The sequence below is a fragment of the Balaenoptera musculus genome, chromosome 2 (assembly GCF_009873245.2).
Source record: "Balaenoptera musculus isolate JJ_BM4_2016_0621 chromosome 2, mBalMus1.pri.v3, whole genome shotgun sequence".
NCBI classification, from domain to species: domain Eukaryota; kingdom Metazoa; phylum Chordata; class Mammalia; order Artiodactyla; family Balaenopteridae; genus Balaenoptera; species Balaenoptera musculus.
Window position 1 is genome coordinate 74640063 of NC_045786.1, and position 24502 is coordinate 74664564.

A 24502-nucleotide genomic window follows, 5' to 3' on the forward strand; every position below is an offset into this window, starting at 1 on the left:
GAATAACTGAGGCAGAAGAACAGATAAGTGACCTGGAAGATAAAATCGTGGAAATAACTACTGCAGAGCAGAATAAAGAAAAAAGAATGAAAAGAATTGAGGACAATCTCAGAGACCTCTGGGACAACATTAAACGCACCAACATTCTAATTATAGGGGTCCCAGAAGAAGACAAGAAAAAGAAAGGGACTGAGAAAATATTTGAAGAGATTATAGTTGAAAACTTCCCTAATATGGGAAAGGAAATAGTTAATCAAGTTCAGGAAGCACAGAGAGTCCCATACAGGATAAATCCAAGGAGAATCACGCCAAGACACATATTAATCAAACTATCCAAAATTAAATTCAAAGAAAAATATTAAAAGTAGCAAGGGAGAAGCAACAAATAACATACAAGGGAATCTCCATACGGTTAACAGCTGATTTCTCAGCAGAAACTCTGCAAGCCAGAAGGGAGTGGCAGGACATATTTAAAGTTATGAAAGGGAAAAACCTACAACCAAGATTACTCTACCCAGCCAGGATCTCATTCAGATTTGATGGAGAAATTAAACCCTTTACAGACAAGCAAAAGCTAAGAGAATTCGGCACCACCAAACCAGCTTTACAACAAATGCTAAAGGAACTTCTCTAGACAGGAAACACAAGAGAAGGAAAAGACCTACAATAACAAACCCAAAACAATTAAGAAAATCGTAAAAGGAACATACATATCGATAACTACCTTAAATGTAAATGGATTAAATGCTCTAACCAAAAGACATAGACTGGCTGAATGGATACAAAAACAAGTCCCATATATATGCTGTCTACAAGAGACCCACTTCAGACCCAGGGACATATACAGACTGAAAGTGAGGGGATGGAAAAAGATATTCCATGCAAATGGAAATCAGAGGAAAGCTGGAGTAGCAATTCTCATATCAGACAAAATAGACTTTAAAATAAAGACTATTACAAGAGACAAGGAATGACACTACATAATGATCAAGGGATCAATGCAAGAAGAAGATATAACAATTGTAAATATTTATACACCCAACATAGGAGCACCTCAGTACATAAGGCAAATGCTAACAGCCATAAGAGGGGAAATTGACAGTAACATCATAATAGTAGGGGACTTAAACACCCCACTTTCACCAATGGACAGATCATCCAAAATGAAAATAAATAAGGAAACACAAGCTTTAAATGACATTAAACAAGAGGGACTTAATTGATATTTGTAGGTCATTCCATCCAAAAACAACAGAATACACTTTCACCTCAAGTGCTCATGGAACATTCTCCAGGATAGATCATATCTTGGGTCACAAATTAAGCCTTGGTAAATTTAAGAAAATTGAAATTGTATCAAGTATCTTTTCTTACTACAACACTATGAGACTAGATATCAATTACTGGAAAAAAACTGTAAAAAATACAAACACATGGAAGCTAAACAATACACTACTAAATAACCAAGAGATCACTGAGGAAATCTAAAAATACCTAGAAACAAATGACAATGAAAACACGACAACCCAAAACCTATGGGATGCAGCAAAAGCAGTTCTAAGAGGGAAGTTTATAGCAATACAGTCCTACCTCAAGAAACAAGAAACATCTCAAATAAACAACCTGACCTTACACCTAAAGCAATTAGAGAAATAAGAACAAAAAAACCCCAAAGTTAGCAGAAGGAAAGAAATCATAGAGATCAGATCAGAAATAAATGAAAAAGAAATGAAGGAAACAATAGCAAAGATCAATAAAACTAAAAGCTGGTTCTTTGAGAAGATAAACAATATTGATAAACCATTAGCCAGACTCATCAAGGAAAAAAGGGAGAAGACTCAATAGAATTAGAAATGAAAAAGGAAGTAACAACTGACACTGCAGAAATACAAAGGATTATGAATGATTACTTACAAGCAACTATATGCCAATAAAATGGACAACCTGGAAGAAACGGATAAGTTCTTAGAAAAGCACAACCTTCTGAGACTGAACCCGGAAGAAATAGAAACTATAAACAGACCAATCACAAGTAATCAAATTGAAACTGTGATTAAAAATCTTCCAACAAGATCCCACGTGCCACGGAGCAACTAGGCCCATGAGCCACAGCTACTGAGCCTGCGCGTCTGGAGCCTGTGCTCCGCAACAAGAGAGGCCGCGACAGTGAGAGGCCCGCGCACCGCAATGAAGAGTGGCCCCCGCTCACTGCAACTAGAGAAAGCCCTCGCACAAAAACGAAGAACCCAACACAGCCAAAAATAAATAAATTAATTAATTAAAAAAAAAAATCTTCCAACAAACAAAAGCCCAGGACCAGATGGTTTCACAGGCAAATTCTAACATTTAGAGAAGTGCTAACACCCACCCTTCTCAAACTCTTCCAAAATATAGCGGAGGGAGGAACACTCCCAAACTCATCCTACAAGGCCACCATCACCCTGATACCAAAACCAGACAAAGATGTCCCCCAAAAAGAAAACTACAGGCCAATATCACTGATAAACATAGATGCAAAAATCCTCAACAAAATACTAGCAAACAGAATCCAACAGCACATTAAAAGGATCACACATCATGATCAAGTGGGGTTTATCCCAGGAATGCAAGGATTCTTCAATATATGCAAATCAATCAATGTGATACACCATATTAACAAACTGAAGGAGAAAAACCATATGATCATCTCAATAGATGCAGAGAAAGCTTTTGACAAAATTCAACACCGATTTATGATAAAAACCCTCCAGAAAGTAGGCATAGAGGGGACTTACCTCAACATAATAAAGGCCATATATGACAAACCCACAGCCAATATCATTCTCAATGGTGAAAAATGGAAACCATTTCCACAAAGGTCAGGAGCAAGACAAGGTTGTCCACTCTCACCACTATTATTCAACATAGTTTTGGAACTTTTAGCTACATCAATCAGAGAAGAAAAAGAAAGAAAAGGAGTCCAAATTGGAAAAGAAGAAGTAAAAGTGTCTCTGTTTGCAGATGACATGATACTATACATAGAGAATTCTAAAGATGCCACCAGAAAATTACTAGAGCTAATCAATGAATTTTGTAAAGTAACAAGATACAAAATTAATGCACAGAAATTTCTTGCATTCCTATACACTAATGATGAAAAATCTGAAAGGGAAATTAAGGAAACACTCCCATTTACCATTGCAACAAAAAGAATAAAATACCTAGGAATAAACCTACCTAAGGAGACAAAAGACCTGTATGCAGAAAACTGTAAGACACTGATGAAAGAAATTAAAGACAATACAAACAGATGGAGAGATATACCATGTTCTTGGATTGGAAGAATCAACATTGTGAAAATGACTATACTGCCCAAAGCAATCTACAGATTCAGTACAATCCCTATCAAACCCCCAATGGTATTTTTCACAGAACTAGAACAAAAAATTTCACAAGTTGTATGGAAACACAAAAGACCCCAAATATTCAAAGCAATGTTGAGAAAAAAAAAAACGGAGCTGGAGGAATCAGGCTCCCTGACTTCACACTATACTACAAAGCTACAGTAATCAAGACAGTATGGTACTGGCACAAAAACAGAAATATAGCTCAATGGAACAGGATAGAAAGCCCAGAGATAAATCTATGCACATATGGTCACCTTATCTTTAATAAAGTAGGCAAGAATATACAGTGGAGGAAAGACAGTCTCTTCAATTAAGTGGTGCTAGGAAAACTGGGCAGGTACATGTAAAATAATGAAATCAGAACACTCCCTAACACCATACACAAAAATAAACTCAAAATGGATTAAAGACCTAAATGTAAGGCCAGACACTATAAATCTCTTAGAGGAAAACATAGGCAGAACACTCTAACATAAATCAAAGCAAGATCCTTTTTGACCCAACTCCTAGAGAAATGGAAATAAAAACAAAAATAAATAAATGGGACCTAGTGAAACTTAAAAGCTTTGCACAGCAAAAGAAACCATAAGCAAGACGAAAAGACAACTCTCAGAATTAGGGAAAATATTTGCAAACAAAGCAGCTGACAAAGGATTAATCTCCAAAATATGCAAGCAGCTCATGCAGCTCAGTATGAAAAAAACAAACAACCCAATCCAAAAATGGGCAGAAGACCTAAATAGACATTTCTCCAAAGAAGATATACAGATTGTCAACAAACACATGAAAGGATGCTCAACATCACTAACCATTAGAGAAATACAAATCAAAACTACAATGAAGTATCACCTCACAGCAGTCAGAACGGCCATCGTCAAAAAATCTAGAAACAATAAATGCTGGAGAGGGTGTGGAGAAAAGGGAACCCTGTTGCACTGTTGGGGGGAATGTAACTGATACAGCTACTATGGAGAACAGTTTGGAGTTTCCTTAAAAAACTAAAAGTAGAACTACCACATGACCCAGCAATCCCACTACTGGGCATATACCCTGAGAAAACCATAATTCAAAAAGAGTCACGTACCACAATGTTCATTGCAGCTCTGTTTACAATAGCCAGGACATGGAAGCAACTTAAGTGTCCATCGACAGATGAATGGATAAAGAAGATGTGACACATGTATACAATGGAACATTACTCAGCCATTAAAAGAAATGAAATTGAGTTATTTGTAGTGAGGCGGATGGACCTAGAGTCTGTCATACAGAGGGAAGTAAGTCAGAAAGGGAAAAACAAATACTGTATGTTAACACATATATATGGAATCTAAAAAAATAAAATGGAATGGTTCTGAAGATCCTAGGGGCAGGACAGGAATAAGGGCACATGTAGAGAATGGACTTGAGGACACAGGGAGGGGGAAGGGTAAGCTGGGTCGAAGTGAGAGAGTGGCATGGACATATATACACTACCAAATGTAAAATAGATAGCTAGTGGGAAGCAGCCGCATAGCACAGCGCGATCAGCTCGGTGCTTTGTTGACCACCTAGAGGGGTGGGAGGGAGACACAAGAGCGAGGGGATATGGGGACATATGTATACACAGAGCTGACTCACTCTACATATACATGTAAATGTATAGCTGATTCACTTTGTTATAAAGCAGAAACTAACACACCACTGTAAAGCAGTTATACTCCAATAAAGATGATAAAAAAAAAAAAAAAGATGATCCAGGCTCATCTTGTACTTTTTCTGCCAAGCCCTGGAATCAGCCATTTCATCAAAAAGCCCTGGTTCATTTTAATGGGAAATAGTATTTAGAGACCATCAATCTAGTCACTAAGAGTGCTCACTGCTGTCTGTTAACAGTGCTTCTTCTTATTTTCAGAGGACAAAGGCAAGGAATATGAACTTTTTAAGAAAAAAATGAAACATGAGTTCATACTGATAATGTCCAGTTCATTTTTTTTTTTTTTTTTGTAATTTTCTCACCACGTAGCATGTGGTATCTTGGTTCCCAGACCAGGGATCAAACCTGTGCCCCCTGCAGTGGAATTGCAGAGTCTTAACCACTGGACTGCCAGGGAAATCCCCCAGTTCATTTTTAAGATTATAGGGTTTTTACTTCTTTGGTTTTTATATTTGTATCCCATTTTTCTTACGTTGAAAACCTCGATTTCTGATGACGTTATTACAGTTACTTGCTCTATACTGTGTAGGTGCATAAAACTATAAATAAATAAGTATATATAAATGTATACTTATAAATAAATAATATATATTATATAATAAATAATGGGATAAAGCAAATAAAGTAATTCTGTTAATGCTTGAAGATAACAATACCAACATTATTCGTAGCAATACTGAATTCACTTTAAATTTTTTTGTTGTTCTTTTTGGTCCTTAGGATGTACAGTCAAAATATTGGGTTTTAAAAGTCCCTTAAGATAATTCTTTTCTGTGTCATTAACATGCCAACTTGAACTACAGTTAGAGTCATTTATTTCATTTTGGATTTTAGGAGTTTAAATTTTTTTAATTTTAGTTTTGTAATATAGTTGTATAAATCATTACAGGGCTCCAAAGTCAAAACGATAAAACAAAAACACTGAAGCGTTTCAAGATATAGACTTCATGACATCTTACCTCTAAATGTTTCTCTATGCATGTCTAGAAAGTAACATTTTCTAACTTAGCCCCAATACCATTATCACAACTAAATAATTAATACTAACTTAATATCATCTAAAGATAAGCAGTCTATATGTAAATTTCTGTGATTGTGGCAAACATGTCCTTTCTTGCCAGTTTATGTAAATCAAGGAACACTGGCTGCATTTGGTTATGAGTCATTTTTTTAATCCTACCACAGTTTCCCTCTCCCATTTTTTTTTTTTCCGTTGACTTGGTCAAGAGACCAACCCACTTTTCCTATAGACACCTTTTAGATTGGTCCAGTTACTTCCTCATGGTCTCATTACTCTAATTCCTTCAATTTTCTGTAAATTGGAAGTTAGAGCTAAATATTTAATTAGCTGCAGGTGAAGCCCTTTGGAAGGAACATTGGGTGTTGATGAGTTTGGTTGTTGAATTGGAAATGCTTCTGTTTGACCCCAACTGGAGGTCACTGGCCAATAGAGAGGTGATAGGTGTTTTCTTGAATTAAATGAGAGAGGATAGGATGAGTTTTCTAACATATTCCCTTGCCCTTTTTCCTTCCTCCCAGGCCCCTAGTGAGATGAGAAGGAAGGGAATGGTCTTGTTGCATGAGCTTCTCCAGTTTGGAGCTACTTCTGTTTTTCGTAACCCACCTCTTTCCCTCTCTTGGATCCCCTCAATCTGTCCTGCAGGGTACACTTGCCCTGAAGCAGGACACATGCCCACTTCTAGGATCCTTCTTTCCAGTGTTCAGGTGGCAAAGACTTGAAGGCCCTGCTCCAGGGATTTCTATTGCAGTGTCTGTGCTTTAATATAGGAGATGGTGGAACAGGGAGCTGCTTTGACTTGTGACACTAACCACCCCAAGTCAAGCCAAACTTCACACGTGAAAGGCACAGTCCTCCACAAGACACCAGCTGCAAGTTCCGGGGTTCCCACCAACCCCTCAATTTCAGTAATTTACTGGAATGACTCACAAACCTCATGAAAGCACTGTGCCTATGGTTACAGTTTTATTAGAGCAAAAGGATACAAAGCAGAACCAGAAAAAAGTAGAGACACAAGGGCAAGGTCTGGGAGAGGTCCACGTGTGATGCTTCTGGGCATTCTCTCCCCGTGGAGTCACGGATGGTGTTTCCTCCTTCCAATCGTGGTGTGGGAGTTGGCAGTATTGCCAACTAGGAAGTTCACCCAAGCCTTTGCTGTCCGGAGGTTTTATTTGGGCTCAATCACATACTGCCTGCATGACTGACCGGTAGTCTCCAGCCCTCCTGAAGATCTGGGCCAATATCTGTAGCCTCCATTTTCTCCATGGGTCAGAACTTAGACACGGCTTTCCAAAGCTCTTAATCATAAATCACTGGCCAGTTCCCAAAGACCCCAGACAAATTTCTTTACTACCCAAGAGCTGTGCTTCATCTGCTTTGAGAAAGTAGATTTGCTGTCTCTGCTGTGCTGTGGTTCACTCTCACCAGCTCTGTGATCCTGGGCAGCAAACCTAACACTCATCTGGGCCTCGATGTCTTCACTTATGAGTGAACTGATTGACCAGATGACCTCTGAGGTCTCTCCTGGTTTGGGGGTTTTGGAACTCTTCCAAATAATGCTTGAGGGAAGGGAAGGCAGGGAAATGCTGTTCTGGGTAGAGAAGCCCAAGTTTGCAGCTATTGACATGGGAGAGCTGGGTGCTCATTCAGCTAGGGCTGAGTCCAATGCTGCCTACCTGAATGCACTTGTGAACAGAAAACAAACAAATCCAGTTTTCCTGGGGGCTGGAAGAAAAGTCTGCTCCTTGTGCAAAGGGCTTCTGCCATAGCTGAAGAGACTAGGAATTTTTAGTATCCTTTAATTAGGAAATTAAAAATTAATGATGATCTAATCTCTCTGGTGTTCTTTTAGACTTTCACCTTCTGATTTCCCTGGTATATGACCTTATCTACATGATGAAATGCATATGCTTTATTTTTTATTTATCTATTTTTAATTTTAAAATAAATTATTAAATTTATTTTTGTATCTGATTTGTTAAACATTTTATTAATAATATATGTATATAAATATTTTTTGTTTAAAGCATTTAGCTTTAGAGAGAAATATATTTGGGATTTCCATGATAATACATATTTTATGCATTTTAAATCATGCTATAGAAGAAACTGAAATGAAGGTCAAATACATTTAAAGAAGTTTTTTAAAAGAAAATTATATTAATGTGATAAGAAAAAAAGTTTTATGATTTTTAAAAATTGAAGTATGATTGACCTACAGCACTATGTTAGATCTAGATGCACAACATAGTGATTCGATATAGCTGTACATTACAAAGGGATGACCACGAAATGCGTATGCTTAGATGGGGTAATGCAGCACATAGAAGCAATGTTATCAGTTCCCTCCCAATCTTATGTTTTCTGAAGAGGTGGATACGGTGACGGGATGGGCTGGCAACTGATTATTTCTGGATAGAAATCAGTGTAACAAATTGAATTTAAAAAGAAAGAAATCAAGGAAGAAGACAAGCTGCTTTCTCAAGTGCAGACCTCCATCCAAGCCTTGGCCCTGAGTTTGTTTTTTTAATTGAAGTATAGCTGATGTACGGTGATATGCACAGGTGTATAATATAGTGATTCACAATTTTTAAAGTTTATACTCCCTTTATAGTTACTATAAAATATTATAAAGTTTAAAGTTTATACTCCCTTTTTTTTAAAGTTTTTTAATTTTTAAAGTTTATACTCCCTTTATAGTTACTATAAAATATTGGCTATATTCCCTGTGTTGTACCGTATATCCTTGTAGCTTACTTTATGCATATTAGTTTGTACTCCTTAATCTCCCACCACTATCTTGCCCCTCCCCACCTCCCACTGATAACCACTAGTTTGTTCTCTGTGTCTGTGAGTCTGTTTCTTTTTTGTTACATTCACTATTTTGTTGTATTTATTAGATTCCACATATAAGTGATATCATACAGTATTTGTCTTTCTCTGTCTGACTTATATCACTTAGCATAATGCCCTCCAAGTCCATCCATGCTGCTGCAAAGGCAAAATTTCTTTCTTTTTTATGGCCGAAGAATATTGCATTGTGTATATATACTACATCTTCTTTATCCATTCATCTGTTGATGGCCACTTAGGTTGCCTCCGTGCCTTGGCAATTGTAAGTAATGCTGCAATGAACATTGGAGTACATGTGTCTTTTCCAATTGGTGTTTTTGTTTTTTTCGGATATATACCCAAGAGTGGAATTGCTGGATCATTCTATTAGAGTAGTTCTATTTTTAGTTTTTTGAAGAACCTCCATACTTTTTTCCACAGTGGTTGCACCAATCTATATTCCCACCAACAGTGTAGGAAGGTTCCCTTTTCTCCACATCCTCGCCAACATTTGTTAGTTGTGTTCTTTTCGATGATGGCCATTCTGACATGTGTGAGGTGATATCTCATTGTGGTTTTGATTTGCATTTCCCTGATAATTAGTGATGTTGAGCATCTTTTCATGCGCCTGTTGGCCACCTGCATTTCCTCTTTGGAAAAATGTTTGTTCAGTTCTTCTGCCCATTTTTTATCAGGTTGTTTATTTCTTTGATGTTGAATTCTTTGAGCTGTTTATATATGTTGGATGTTAACCCCTTATTGGTCATTTCATTTGCAAATATTTTCTCCCATTCAGTAGGTTGTCTTTTCATTTTGTCAGCGGTTTCCTTTGCTATGCAAAAGCTCTTAAGCTTAATTAGATCCCATTTGTTAATTTTTGCTTTTCTTTCCTTTGCTTTAGGAGACGGATCCAAAAAATATTGCTGCGATTTATGTCAGAGAGTGTTCTGCCTATGTTTTCCTCTAGGAGTTTTATAGTATCTGGTCTTACATTTAGGTCTTTAATCCATTTTGAGTTTATTTTTGTGTGTGGTGGTAGGGAGTGTTCTAGTTTCATCCTTTTACATGAAGCTGTCCAGTTTTCCCAGCACCACTTATTGAAGAGGCTGTCCTTTCTCCGTTGTATATTCTTGCCTCCTTTGTTGTTGATCAGTTGTTGGTCCTGAGTTTTGCAAACATGTACAGACTTGATTTGTCAAAATAGCTGGAGTTGAGCAGCCTCGGGTTGACTGACTGGCCAACCGGACTCACAAGTGAGTGTGAAGTAGACCCCAGTTCATGGTTTTATAAGGAGAATTCTGCCTGTGCTGGACTGCTCTGTTGATTATTTCCCTGGAACACAGTCCATGAGGGTTGCTGGATTACCATTAGAGGGTTGGATTCCGAGCCGAGGGATGATCACAGAGGCTAGTGTCGTCATGTCATGGCCCCCACTTTTATCTGGAGGCAGTGGTCTGCTCCTCAGTAGTCTGTTCACTTGGGGAAAACCCATCGTGTCTGCTGTTGATTTTTCCTGTCCTGGCTCCGTGTAGGTCATCCCCTGTGTATTAACCTACCCTTTGTCCTGTCAGCCCCTACCATCCAGTAGGTTAAGTTCTACCAGGAATAAACAGCCAGGATTTGCCTTAATGTTTCCCGAGTCTTCCCCAAGAGCTCACTGGCAGACAGGTCAGGGAGAGTGGCTCCTGTTGATGCCGATTTCATCCACTGTGCCTTACGTTCACTAATTTAACTTTCCAGGGATAAATATCTCCCATTCCTGAATTGCCCTGTTCGCTCAGTGCCTAGAAAGACATCTAGGCTACCCTTCTCAAAATTCTCTTTCAACTGATTTATGGTGGGCCCAGGGCATCCAATATCTTTTTTCAAGCCCCCCAATTGATTCTAGTTGAGCACCAAGACTAAGCCTCCTGAAATCCTCATTCCCAGGCTGGGTGATCTGCAGATAAACCTTCAGGCCTTGGTGATGTCTTGCAGGTCTCTGAGCAGAGGCACGATACCACGGAAGGCTGGTTCAAAAAGATGAGTCTATGGGTAGAAAAGTGATGGGATCTTGAGCAAATACAGATATGTAGTGAGGTTATGAGGGCCTGACCTGAGTTGGAAAGGCAAAGAGGAAACTGATGTGTGACATTCCATAAGCCTCTGAAGGAATTAAAGGAATAGGAAGTGAATGTGGACTCCAGGCAGTGCCGAGAGAAAAACACAACAGCTGTAGCTACATTAGTATCATTGACAGTGATGAACACCTGAAGACACAGGTATCCACCTATGAGCCCAGTAAATGAGCAACCCAAATCTGCTTAACTCAATAGTTTTCTGTGCTCCAGAATCCAGAATTTGGATTTGTGCTTTAGAATTGCATATGCGGTACCTTTGGACCTATCAGAGACATCTATGCAAATTTACTGAATAAAATAATCATGGTGTGGTAAGAGGGGAAGGAGAAACGGCAAGTTTTTCTCATATTCTCTACCATCTCTGTATCACCAGACCAGACCTTGGCACTGTGGCCAGAGGCATTTCTGCAGCCCTTGCCAACTGACCTCTGTAAAGACTTACAGGGTCTTAGAGAACATTTATGTGGCAGTTTTATTGCTGCCATCAAAAGTGAATTCCACTTTTGGCCTGCATCAGTTCTTGCTGTCCTAGCGCGTTTAAAAAATCGTGATGTTGATTTGAGAGCATCACATTTGATCCAGTTTCTAATTTTTTTGCTTGAAATATTCTTAAGCAGTTGTTTTTCTGAAAAGTAGGGTGTTCTGTTCTTAATGTATACAACATTTGCAAAGTCTTGGTAGGTTGTATCCTGAATACGTGCCAAATAAATATTTTTTAAGAAATAAATAAAGACGTGAGAGATCTTTTGAAGGCACATCAAAAGATTTGGTGACTGACTGAATATGAGAATTTTCATAGAGGAAAAGGAGACAGTTGTCACTATTGGATCTAAGATTTCTGAACTATCTTCTTCAAGAGACATTTTGGATTTGGAATCCCTAAGATTTGCAGGAGTAAAGATTAAAGATTTAAATAATTTAAAAAGTCAGATCACTTCTAATATTTGGCTTATGTCTTATCTCTGCTCTCTGCCTCAGCACTGTCAAGTGTCTCATGGATTCTCAAGCTGACTTCCTGTCTTTGATGTATTTCAGGAGCCTTTTATTATTAGCATTGGAACTCTTTTCTATTTCTTTCGGTCCACCCAATTTCTTGTTTATCCCAGCACCGGCATCCTTTGAGGCTCCCTGTCCCTCTGGCCTGGCTTTGGGAGGCCCAGTTAGCTCACACCCCTGACTGCGGGGTCTGCATGAGGCCTGCCCTCTGGCTGTGGGTTTGAAGAGCTGGGGGCTCAGATGTGCCCTTCTACCCCAAGTTCCCTGACCAGGCTTCGTCAAAGAGTGTTATTCAGGAAGCCTGACTCATTCGCTAATTAATATATTATCTATAATCCTAATAATAACCCCTTTTTAAGTATTTGCTTTGTATCTCAGCATCTTTTACTTATATCATTTACAACCTAGTAAACTAGGTATTACAACCCCCCTTTTTAAATATTTGCTTTGTATCTCAGCATCTTTTACTTATATCATTTACAACCTAGTAAACTAGGTATTACAACCCCCCTTTTTGCAGATCAGAGAACTGAGTCTCAGAGAGGTAATGAAACATGTTAAACGTCTCACATTTGAAATGTGGCAAAGCCATGCATCAAGCCAAGGCTGCCTGGCTCCCCTATTACACTCTCTCCACTTTTCTCTGCTGCTTTGAGCCAGCAGGTGTCAGGTTGTCTGGTTAGTAACCTGTTACTGCCCATGGTCATGTGGTGCAGGGGAAAGATCTCTGGGGTTGAGTCACGGGGTAGACTTGTTATTCTGTTCTGTCGAAAGTGTGTGACTTCTGCAAGCCTCAGTCACTTCATCTGCAAAATGGGGATTAATACCTTAAAGGAAAGCTATTGAATAAGGAAATACATATAAAAAAATTTTTTTAACTGTTAAGGAGTGATGTAAAATACCTGGTAGTAACAGTAAAAGGAATTGCAGAGCTAATAAGTAGCTGAGCTGGGGCTGAAACTTGGTGTTCAGACTAAACATTGGGTTTTTCCTATTGCATCAGGCTGGGCCAACGTGAGCATTGCCCTGGGGCCACTTTTCTTGGCAGACCGTAGGTGATAATTTTGTCTGCCTGACAATACTAATTGATTTGGAAGAAATAACAGTTCTTTGTCTTATTCTCACTTTCCTCATTATGTTAATGAATTTTTATCATTTACTCAGTCGTGTTGGCATGTCTGTTTGATTTTGTATTTTATACTTTCAGCCATTGCATCTACTTGAGGCTCTACTTTTCAGTGTCATTACAAGCTCTGACAGATCACCCCTTTCTCTCCAGCCCTGGAACCCTTCAGATGGGCAACAGAGATGCTTCACTTCAGACTTATTTCTTTCCCAGATCCAGTAGGGCTGCCAGGAAGGGTGTGTGTGAATTGAGTCTTTGGAGAAGTCTGTCCAGAATGTTCTTTGATGTGTTTCTCCTTCCCGATCGCATCTTGTCTTGTGAGCACAGTGATGCAGGCTATTATTATTTGTTAGCTCCGACTGTGTGTGAGATAATAAGTGTTTTGGCAGAAGCCTTGCTTCTAGGGGTGTGTATGAGTAAAAACTCAGTAACTAAAAGTTTGATTATACTATGAACTGTGCTATTCATGGAGTTCTTTAGGACACTTTGTTGATTTTAATTGACTATCTAAATATAGACCTTCATCTGAAGCAGTATAGCTCAGGCTCCTGATTTAAACTATCTCAAGTCCTTTCCTAATGATGCCACTCACTAGCTCTTGTGTCCCTGAGCAAGTTGCTTAGCCTTTTTCATCAGATAATGGGAATAAGAATAGTCCCTACCTCACAGGGCTATTATCCAGATCAAATGATTGAAGCCCTTAGAGCAGTCCTTGACATGCCTTACCCACCCAGCGGGCACATGCTACAGTGAATACATCTGCAAAATTTTAGTTTGCTTTCAAATCTCCTTTGGAATTGATGTTATTTCTCATCAGGGCTCTTTTCAATCACCAATATGTTTATCTTTTATAACTGTAGAATTAGAAAAAAGTTTTTACACTATCTCTGTGTTTTTTACCCTTGGGTTATACCTTCTGAAATAAGAGTCAAGTTTAATACTAATATGTCCCTATATAAAAAAAGAAAAAAGTCAGGTCTAAGAGAGTAGGACCCAGTGGGAATTTTCATAACTTCATTGTCTTATCCATCATTCATTCTGGGCAGGAATGCCGCCCTCTGATGCTTGCCTGCGTGTGTACACATACACACACACACACACACATACACACACACACACCCCCTCATTCCCCTACCTGGCTAACTTTATCTGTCTCGTTGAAATGTAAGTAGTGTGACTTGACTTAGCTTGTGCATTTCTTTAGGAATCTTTTCCTAATACAAACTCAGGAATCCCTAAAACTGTACCCTTATCTCCAAGGTGTTACCACAGTGTTGGTGCACTTGCCCTGCAGGGCAGGAGACACATTTCATCCCAGCCTTGCCCTTGGCACGAGGAGGCACTCAGACAGTGCATGCTGGGTAAGCAAATGCACATACAATTTTTGTTTTTAATTTTTATCCTTTCTAAAGTGCAAATAAATGTAAAGTAGGCAGAGCAGCATTTCAATTACATTAACTTGAACAGTATAAGGGAACAACAGCTAGTGTGGTAAGAACCAGCAGAGATATTTTGAGACTAGCAAGGGGGAGATAGGAGGAATGGTCGACTCTACCTATTCCCTGGGATACCCACCCCCACATACGACTAAGATATTTTTACGTTTGCTAGAATCAGTTGAACTGAATTGAAAACACTATTGATTTTTAAGTGAGGAATAACCTTTAGACTAAGAAAAACAATTATAGTCTTTGAATCCAATTATTAATGTATCATTGTAAATAGCTCCCCCGCCCCGCCCTGAACATTCTTTCCATTTCTTTGAAATTATAGCATATGTTTCCATTTGTATAGTGAATGCAGTCAGAAACATTACATTATTTCCTATTTGAATTGATGTTTCCTATGAAATCTGTCTTGACTGCATTTTACATTTGTTTAGCTGGTTCCCAGCCAGCTATGTGAGAACTAGGGAGTTTGTTAGAAATCCTTATTTCTAGGCCCTGTCCTGGGAGACGAGGATTCAGCAGGTCTGAAGACAGGCCCAGACATGGGCATTTTTTAAGTACTTTGAGGATTCTGATAGGCTGCTGGACTTCAGGACCACTGGGGCATTTTTCTAATTTTAAGGCACATACATTTCTAGAGTATTTTTTGGTCCACTTCAGAAGTCAAGTGAAGGCAATTAAGAAAGGCCTTATAACCATAAACAAAGCAAATTGTTCTAATTGCTGTGAGATGCAAAGCAAATAATTTCAGGTGTGCTGTATAATCTGTCTGATACCTTCACATTCTTCTAACATGGGTTTTAGACCAGGGGAAGAAACAATTTTTTCCCTGAAAAGGCCAATGTAATTATGGTTACATATACTGTAAGCTTCAAGTAATTATGGAGCACTCCATTCTTGTACCATATTCTGAGCAAATTACCGGCCTCTGATCAATAAAATTTCTTTTTAAGCATCTGTAAATTGAATCCAAGAAATGAAAATTCCGATCAGAGTTCAGCCATAACTAATTATTTTAAATCTTCTGAAAAATGTCAGCGTTACTGAGAATGTAGATGTCCTATTAATGTACCTGGCATACTTATTTTAATATATGAAATGAGTTACTTTCCATTATTCTTCCTTTTTTTTCTTTCAACAAAAGACACAAAATATTTTATGTCTAATCACACTACTCACCAAAGACACAGTGGGGACATTACTATACTTTCAGTTAGTAATTCTAATAGGATTTATTGGTTTTTTTCCTTTTCTCTTTTACACACTCACAGCTTTCTCTAAGGAATTCTAAATACGAAAGTTGTTTACTCATGACATAGTAATAATCTAAAGAAATTAATCCTGTTGATTATCATTGTGATGTGTGATCCCACTTTTTCTGGAAATGCTGGGTTTTTTTTTGTTTTTGTTGTTCCTCTTTTTTTTTTTTTTTTTTTTTCTACACTGCACAGCATGTGGAACTTCCCCAACCAGGGATCGAACCCATGCCCCCTGCCATGGAAGCACGGAGTCTTAACCACTGGACCACCAGGGAAGTCCCATATTTTTTTAAAATATGAAATATATGGGTAATTGTTTCTCTCACAACTTTAAACCTTAAGAGAAATCACATCAAAAGAAACAAGAATCATCCAGATATCAGCCCCCCAACAAGTCAGAACTGTTTCTTTTTTCTTGTTCCATTTCTGTTCTTGTCCATACATTATTTTTACATAGTTGTAATCATGTTATAGATACAGTGTCTTCTGCTTATGTTGCCACTTAGCCTTAATTGCGTTGTTTTTATGTTGCCACATAGTTTTCTAATTATTTTAAATGTCTGTGTAATATTATATATGCTGGTTGTACCATTGTACTCTTGGACTTGCCAGTATTCTTGAATGTTCACGTTATTTACAACATTATAAAATGGAGTTTCATTGTTAACAAACCTATGCTTCAAATGAGTGAGAGTGCATGTTTTGACCTTGGATCTAGGGTATAAATCTTCTGATTACATGGACCATTTGAACAGATAACTTCCTCATGGAGCTGAAATATTTATTATACCTACTTGTGCCTGTGAGTAAGGATGGCTCTGTAATCAGTGTGACACACCATCCCAGGCTCATTGGCTTTCTACTTTCCGCCATATCTTATGAAATACCAGTTTGGTTTCTGTATTCCTGTGACCTGGAAGTCAGGAGCTGAGTACTAGGATGCTGAATGAGTTGCACAGATGGAGTCAGACCTTTAGAAGTCCTCACAGAGGATGGTTCCTTCATTCTTCCCTACAATCTCTCTAATTAAACATATAACATATTAGTTCAAAGAAATTCAACAGAGTTCTGACTTTTGCTATGGTGGTGACTCTAATCCTCGTTTTGTTTTGTTTTGAAATAGCAAATTATTTCCAAATTTATTTCAGTTTCCTTTTGAGGATGGCGGCCACCTGGCTTGGTTGGACCCTAAGCAAGTGTTTGCTCTTTCCTTGAATACCTAAGCAATTGGTAACAGTTCATTAGGTTGGGTGTTCACAGAATATTTGCTCTGTACCCCAAAATTCTTGATCACCGATAGCAAACAAAAATAGTGTCTTAGGAACTCACAGCAGGCTGAACTTTTCATGTTAAATTTCACCATTATTTTACATGATAATGGATTCCTTTCATCTAATTCTATCATGGAAATACAAAGGCTACCAATAGAGAGATGAGAAATCTGACTGACTTAAGCATGTTTTGAATTGAGGTCGTCATCAATTCAAGGGGATTTTAGGGGAAGAAACGGGGATTTTGAAGATCTGACTCTACGGTATTAACAAAAGGCTTTCCCCATGCAGTAAGGCCACCAAACGGAAGTAGTCTTTGTTATGCAGGATGTGATTAATATTACCTCATCATTTAATTTTAGAACTTCTAAAATAAAGTTGCTTGCATCAGTTCAAGGCACATGGTTTGAAACCTGAGAGTGCCTACTTTTTCTTTTTCTTTTTTTTAATTACAGAAGAGATATGTGATTACTAAAAGTTTGGAAAATAATGAACTTGAAAGAAGTCTCCCACGGTATCTTTTCCTTTACCAAAACCTCTGCTAATATTTTTCTTATGTGCTTTTTTTTCCTTACGGTTTTTTAACCCTGTTTTACATATAATTTGAATCTGATCTATTTCACGTAACACTACTTTGTGTGCTTTTCTCCCGCAATGTTTACAATCTTCCTGTCAGTTGTAATCTGTCTAGTCTGCCCTTCTGATGTTCCGTAATGTTCCTGTTCATGCTTCCTCCTATTATTGGGCATTTAGAATGCTGAATTGTCTATCCCGTACACAGTGATGGTTATCAGAGCCCTGGCCCACACACCATGTTAATAGTGACCATACAAGTCATGGAGGTAACCTGATCCTGCTGTGATTTAACTTTCTCAACCAGTATTGTGCATTTTTTTTACTGAATTCCTTTCTGCCTGTTTCCTTTTGTTTTTGGTTTTGTTTTGAGGGGGTCTTTTCAGAGGAAAGGGAGCTGCTCATGAGCCACTTCATAGGTGGGTATTTTTGTCTTTCTTTCCTTAGTGGTGAAAGTGGTGCTGGAAAGACAGTGGCTGCCAAATACATCATGAGCTACATCTCCAGGGTGTCTGGAGGAGGCCCCAAAGTCCAGGTGAGCTGGTGCTATGGCCCATTTTGAGACTTTGCGCTGTGTGAAAGTAAGAGGCTCCATTTGCTGTTTAAAAAAGAATTTTTCTTCCACAGAGAAGACATTGGTTTTACAGCCAAGAAACTTGAAATATGCCGAGAAACAGCATGTTATGGGCTGGAGATGCCTAATATGTAATGAGTATTATATACAATCGATGAAAAGGTCACAAATCCAAAAGTAAAATAAACAAAGGGCATGAAAGCCATCTCATAGAAAAGGAAATATAAATGACTCTTAAAACATGAAAATATGCTCACCCCCATGATAATAAGAGAAATGCAAATTAAAACTACATTGAAAAACTATTTCTTAACTGTCAAAATGGCAAAAATTTTGTAGTATTTTAAACACTCTGCTGGTAAAAACATAGGGGCATAGTCTCTCTAACACATTACCGGTAGGAACATGAACTAGTACACTTCTGTGGAGGGCATTTCGGCAATATTTTTCAAATCTATAAGCATCCACCCTTTGACTCATCAGTTCTGCTTGGGAGAATTTAACCTTTAGGTGTCCTGAAATGTATACAAAATGATACATGTGTAAAGATCTTTGATGTGACATTTTTTGATGATGGAGAAGGCTGGAGACAAATGCTCATCAGTTGGTGATATAATTTATGGGGAAATAATTTATGGTTCATAATAGACTAGAATATTAGACAGCCATTAAAAAAAAATGAAGCTTCAGGTACTGATGGGGACTGATCTTCGAGCTATATCATGAATTGCAAAAAGCAAAGTTCAGAACATTGCGTATAATGTGCTACCATTTGAGAAAAAGGAGAACATATATTTATAATATTTACATTTGTTTGCATATGTATAGCATAGCTCTAGAGGGATACATAAGAAATTGATAATAGTGATTTCTCCAGGGAGGAAACTGGGAGACTGGGGGAGGGGCATCTCTCCATGTAGAACGTTGCAAACCTTTTATTTTTTATGTTACTTTATTTTTTTGGTAGGTAAGAGATGGATTTATTTAGAGAGAGAACACATTCCATAGGCAGAATGCGGTCTGTCTTTGAAAGTGAGAGTGGCTGGGAACCTTTCATTTTTTGAACGATGTGAATAAATCTCCAATTCCAAAAATTTACAAAGATTTTAAAATGGAGAAAGGAAAGGAAGGAGGAAGGATTAGAGCATTAGCAGGAAACATTAGGAAAGGGGGGAAACCCAGAGAACGAGGCCACAGGAGAGGGAGAAAGAAAAGGGGGGGGGATTATAGTATGGGCAGAGAAGGGGCAGGTTCAAGAGGACAGTCTGAAGAAAGCAGTAGATGCAGCCTTTTCTGTCTTGAGTTTTACTCGTTGTGGTAGCGGAATCAGCATCAGCAGGACTGGTGAAGCCCCCCTGCCACCCCCCCAGAGAGCAGTGGAGGATGGCCGTGGGGGCTAAGGTCCACAGGGGGCTGCCCAAACTCACACTACTCATCCCTGGCACAGACTGCTGGGAACTTTTTATTATTATTATTATTAGAAATCATGCTCCAAGGTAGATTTCACCCTAAAGATTAATTTTTTAGTTAGAATCATTTAATGTGATGTTATTGCCATAGTCAGCTGTAGACTTTAAAAAGACACATCGAAATTCTGTTTATTATGGCTCTGTCTACTAAATCCATAGTGCTGCATCCTGTCCTGGGGGATCAGAAAGCTTAAGGCGGAGGCCAGTATTCCTTACACAGAGTAAAAGGGTCTTAAGAGTGGCCTCCTCTACCAAATGAAAGGAAGATCTAGGGCAGCACCATCCAGTAGAAAGATGGTGCATGTCACATGCATAATTTAAAATTGAATAGTTACAGTAAAAAAAAAAGTAAAAAGCATATGAAATTAACTTTTTAAATATATTTTATTTAACCCAATATATCCCCATATTATTTCAGCATATAATTACTCATCAATTAATGAGCTATTTTACATCCCTTTGTGTCCTAAATCTTTGGATTTAGGACACTGGTGTGTGTTCTACACTTACAGCACATCTCAGTTGGGACTGGCCATGTTGCATGGGCTCAGCAGCTTCCATGTTGGACAGTGGGTGCAGCTCTAGGACTTAGGTTGATGTGGTACAGTCCACTTGCTTTTCTCCATTTGTGTGATCATACCCTATCCGTAGAAGATGGACATGGAGCCAGGAATCCAGGATGCTCTTTTGTGTATGGGTTGCTCCTGTAATTCACTCTTTCTCTTTTCCCCCTATATGCTGACCACATGCCACAAAATTGTGTTGGACATCTTGATAGTTGATGGAGGGATGGATGGATACATGCATAAAGATTCCCAGTTACAAAGTCAATAATTAAGGAAAGAGACAAGGAAGGGTCTTTCTTTTGTTCTGTCCCTACAAGCAGTTGAGTGTTGATAAATGGTGTAGGCATGCCTGGCCAGTAGACAACAAGTATAAAAGATTAATGAAGACCCACAAAGTCAAAATTAATTTTACAAAGAAAAGCAAATTTTATATAAATCCATGACTTTTTAAAGGAGAAGGATGCTTAGAAGTATCTTTCTAAGCTTTGAAACCGACTTCATGGTGGGACCATCCATGATTTACTCTTCCTTCCATTGCTAACGACGTGTGCCTGGTTGATGGAATTCCAGTTCTCAGTCCTCTTCTGAATGTTCAGGCGGTGCCAGAGGAGCACTTTGGCTGTTACATAGTTAGTAGTTAGTGCCTTCATCTAGCCCTATCTGCTGCAGGCGACGACCTAGTGGCCAGACTGCAGACGTTTAATGTTGATTTTTCTCTTCCTGTTTTCCTATGAGGACAAGGATACAGAGCTCTTGGCTTGAAATTAGTCAGTAGCTAAAGAGCACAAGCCAGAGACTTGTTATTTCTGGAACATGTTTAACCATAGCATGTGAATAATTAGAAGTACAAGGAATGACTCACTTGTTCAAAATCCTCTCCAACATCAACTCTTATCTGTTGAGCTGTCTTTGCCCATGGGGTGTTTTGTACTTTTCAGTCTGACATCAAATTGGGGTGTGTATGAAAACCAAATTCTTCCCCTCCAGTAGGCCAGGAATTGTTCCACACAATCCAGTGTCGACCCTTGTTGCTCAAGTGGGAAAGAACTGGCAAAACCCCCAGCATCGGGGAGCTGGTTAGAAATGCAGACTCTCGGGCCCCACCTCAGACCTACTGAATCAACATCTGCATTGTAATGAGATTCCCAGGTGATTCCTGGAAAGGAATTCCCAGGTGATTCCATGAAATTTCGGGAAGCACAAGACTGTGTCCGCAGCTTTGTTTGGGGAGGAGAAACTGTTTAATTTCCCTCAAGGTGCCTCTCACTTGCAGTGAAGAGAGGGAGTGCGGGATGCAGTAGGTGGGGAGAGAAGTTGAGTAGAACAGGAGTAGTGACAGTAAAGCCTGCAGTCAGAACCCAAGGAGATGCCCCGTCCTGCCATGATGCCCCGTACACAGGGAGCACGGGATGAAGGTGCAGCATCCGATTTGGAAACCCAGTCCGGGAACGTTTGTAGATCCTGATTTACGGTGGCACCCTGGCTCCAGAGAATTCTGCATCAAGTCAAGGGAGCTGGAAGGCATGACCACACAAACAGGGTTAGGTCTGTCAAGAGGAAAGAGTAAATCCTCCAAAAATCCCAGGGACTTGGATTTGAGGCCTCTCACCTTCACCGCATCCAGAAACTATGTCCTTGGGAAAGTCTGGCTTTACATCGTGGAGTAGGTGTTTGCGTCTTCCTAACCTTTGGTCTTTTTGCTGTGACAGCACGTCAAGGACATCATCCTACAGTCCAACCCGCTGCTGGAGGCCTTCGGGAACGCCAAGACGGTCCGGAACAACAACTCCAGCCGATTTGTGAGTTTCTTTCCTATGATAGAGAATGTCACCTGATTGATGATGTTGACATTCCTGATTTAAGTCCTGTGTCCCCGAGGAAACGGGGTTTTCACACATCATCAGGAAGCCGCCTTTTCAATCTTTTCCTCATTTTCTCTAGCGGCGAGCTGCCAGGCTTCAATTTTCCCTTTGACTCAAGTTATTTTTGAGCCTTGGGGATGTAAATAAGATAATTTTTGAAACCAGTTCTCAACTTGAGTTGCCTTCCTAAGGAAAATGGAAGTGTCAACTTTGGTCTTGGAGGAGTTTGCTTTGGGCCCTGGAGAAAAGGCCTTCTTTCCCTGACAAAGAACTGAGGAGACTAGATCCCAGGTCTTGTCGCCTTGCTTTGCTTCGTAGAACTTGGCCTGTGGACCCTGAAGGAAGCACTTTGATCCGGCACCCTGGAAAGAAACTTCCTCCTCTCTGTCAGCCGGAGGGAGCCGACTGCTTACCCCACCCCTGTTGGCTTTGTGTGTGCGTTTTTTGCATGTTCATGTGACATAATGACATCGAAAAGTGGCTGGACTTAGCCTACAAATTCCTCCTAACTGGCCCACTTACCCAAGGGAGTGAAAATATCAGGCGAATGCCTGAATGCCGATTGAGACGTTTTTCTGAGTGGCTCCCGAGGGGGTAAATTGGAAGGCTGGCAAGGACGAATATGAATATATGCCCCTTGACAAAAAGCCACATTTACAAAGAAATGAATGTTTGCTCAGTAGCTTTGATTTATGTAGAGTTTGTATCTTATCTCAACCATAGATTATGTCTGGCAGTAAATCATTTAGGGAGCCATCTGTGAGGTGGATTCTGGACCATTTTAAAATAAATAAGTGAGAATTTTGGAGAAAAACGATTTCTTTTTCACCCTTCTGTTTTGGAAGGAAGCTTCCATTTCCAAGAGAATTCTTGCTCAGTTCTCATGCAGTAATTGTTAAGCTCCCTGGTGAGTTTTATCTGTCAGAATTATCCTCACTTTCCTCGCTGTTTAATATTATTCAGACTACTCATTTGTTCATCTCTCATTTTTCTGCTCAATGCCAGTTGTCCATCTCAATCTGCCTTGTAAAGATGGACTTGACCAAATTTAACTCTCTAGCTACCCATCCCCCTTCTTTTGCCTTCCTTAGAGAGCAGGAAGATAACCATATCAGTATTTTCCTTGACATTTCCAATATAAATTATTTTTTATCCTTGGACAAGGAGGCTACAGCAGTCAGTTTTTGTAAAGCAAAACAAAAATACCCAGCATTTATTATTTTTCTGATTACAGAATTTCGTACAACCCTGATGGAAAGATGGGAAAACTGTACAGAAAGGCAGTTCTCTCTCTCTCTCACACACACACACACACACACACACACACACACACACACACACACAGACACACACACACGTGCACATGTGCACACACGTAGTGGAGTCTGGTGGGGCATCAAAAGATGTTCTCGTTAATAATGAGAGAAATGTAAATTAAAACCGTATATCATTTTCTGTCTCTCAGATCATGAAACATTAAGGAGAAAAGACGCTATTGGTTGAAGACTGACACCTCCCAGGAGAGCGATTTGGCAGTTCTTATCAAAGTTTAAAAGACTCATTGTCTTTGACCCAACAATACTTTTAGGGTATAATGTCCACGTTCCCTGTTAATAATGACTTATTTTAAAAGATATCCATAATGTTAAATTTTTTTAAAAAGTTTACAAAACAATATCTATAATATGGTTCTATTAATTTTAAAATGCACATTTATATAAAGCATAATTAAGGTGTCTGCAAATCCAAGTTTGAATATCCTATTACAGTGATTAGTAGGAGGAGGTAGAAGTGGCATCAGGGTGGGATTATGGGTAATTTCACTTAAAATGGATATGTAGTGTGAATCATAAAAATTCATCTATTTCCACTTATAAATCTTTTCAAGTTTTAAGAACTACATTATGAAATATTTCAAATACTATTTTAAAATAATACAATCAACATTGGGGTACCCAGTACCTAACTTAAGAAGTAAAACATTACCAAGAGTTGAGGTTTCTTTTCATTTACCAATGGAAATATCATATCCTTTCTTTATACAGTTTCCTTTTTCCCCCAGGCTGCTTTACAACAAAACTAAACTTTTTGCTCTCTCATTAGGGATTTTGCCTTTTATATTACAATTTTGAGTTGTGTGTAAGCATTTCTGTTACATTCGAACAGCGATTCTCAAACTTGGCCACATATAAAAAACACCCAGGCTTTTTACAGCTACTCCTGTCTGGGTGCCAATCCCTAGCGACTGACTTACTTGTCTGGGGTGGCATCAGGAAGCATTTCTTTTTCTTTCTTTCTTTTTTTAAATT

At 38.9% G+C, this 24502-nt stretch overlaps 1 protein-coding gene across 1 annotated transcript in view; it reads left to right on the plus strand.

Moving 5' to 3' along the window:
* The window catches only part of MYO1E (myosin IE), a 203090-nt gene that overhangs the window by 102142 nt on the left and 76446 nt on the right, over positions 1 to 24502 (plus strand). The window contains exons 5-6 of the mRNA XM_036841088.1: positions 18170 to 18257; positions 22041 to 22130. Coding sequence (XP_036696983.1) covers positions 18170 to 18257; positions 22041 to 22130 — 178 coding nt within the window. The remainder of the gene's footprint in view (positions 1 to 18169; positions 18258 to 22040; positions 22131 to 24502) is intronic.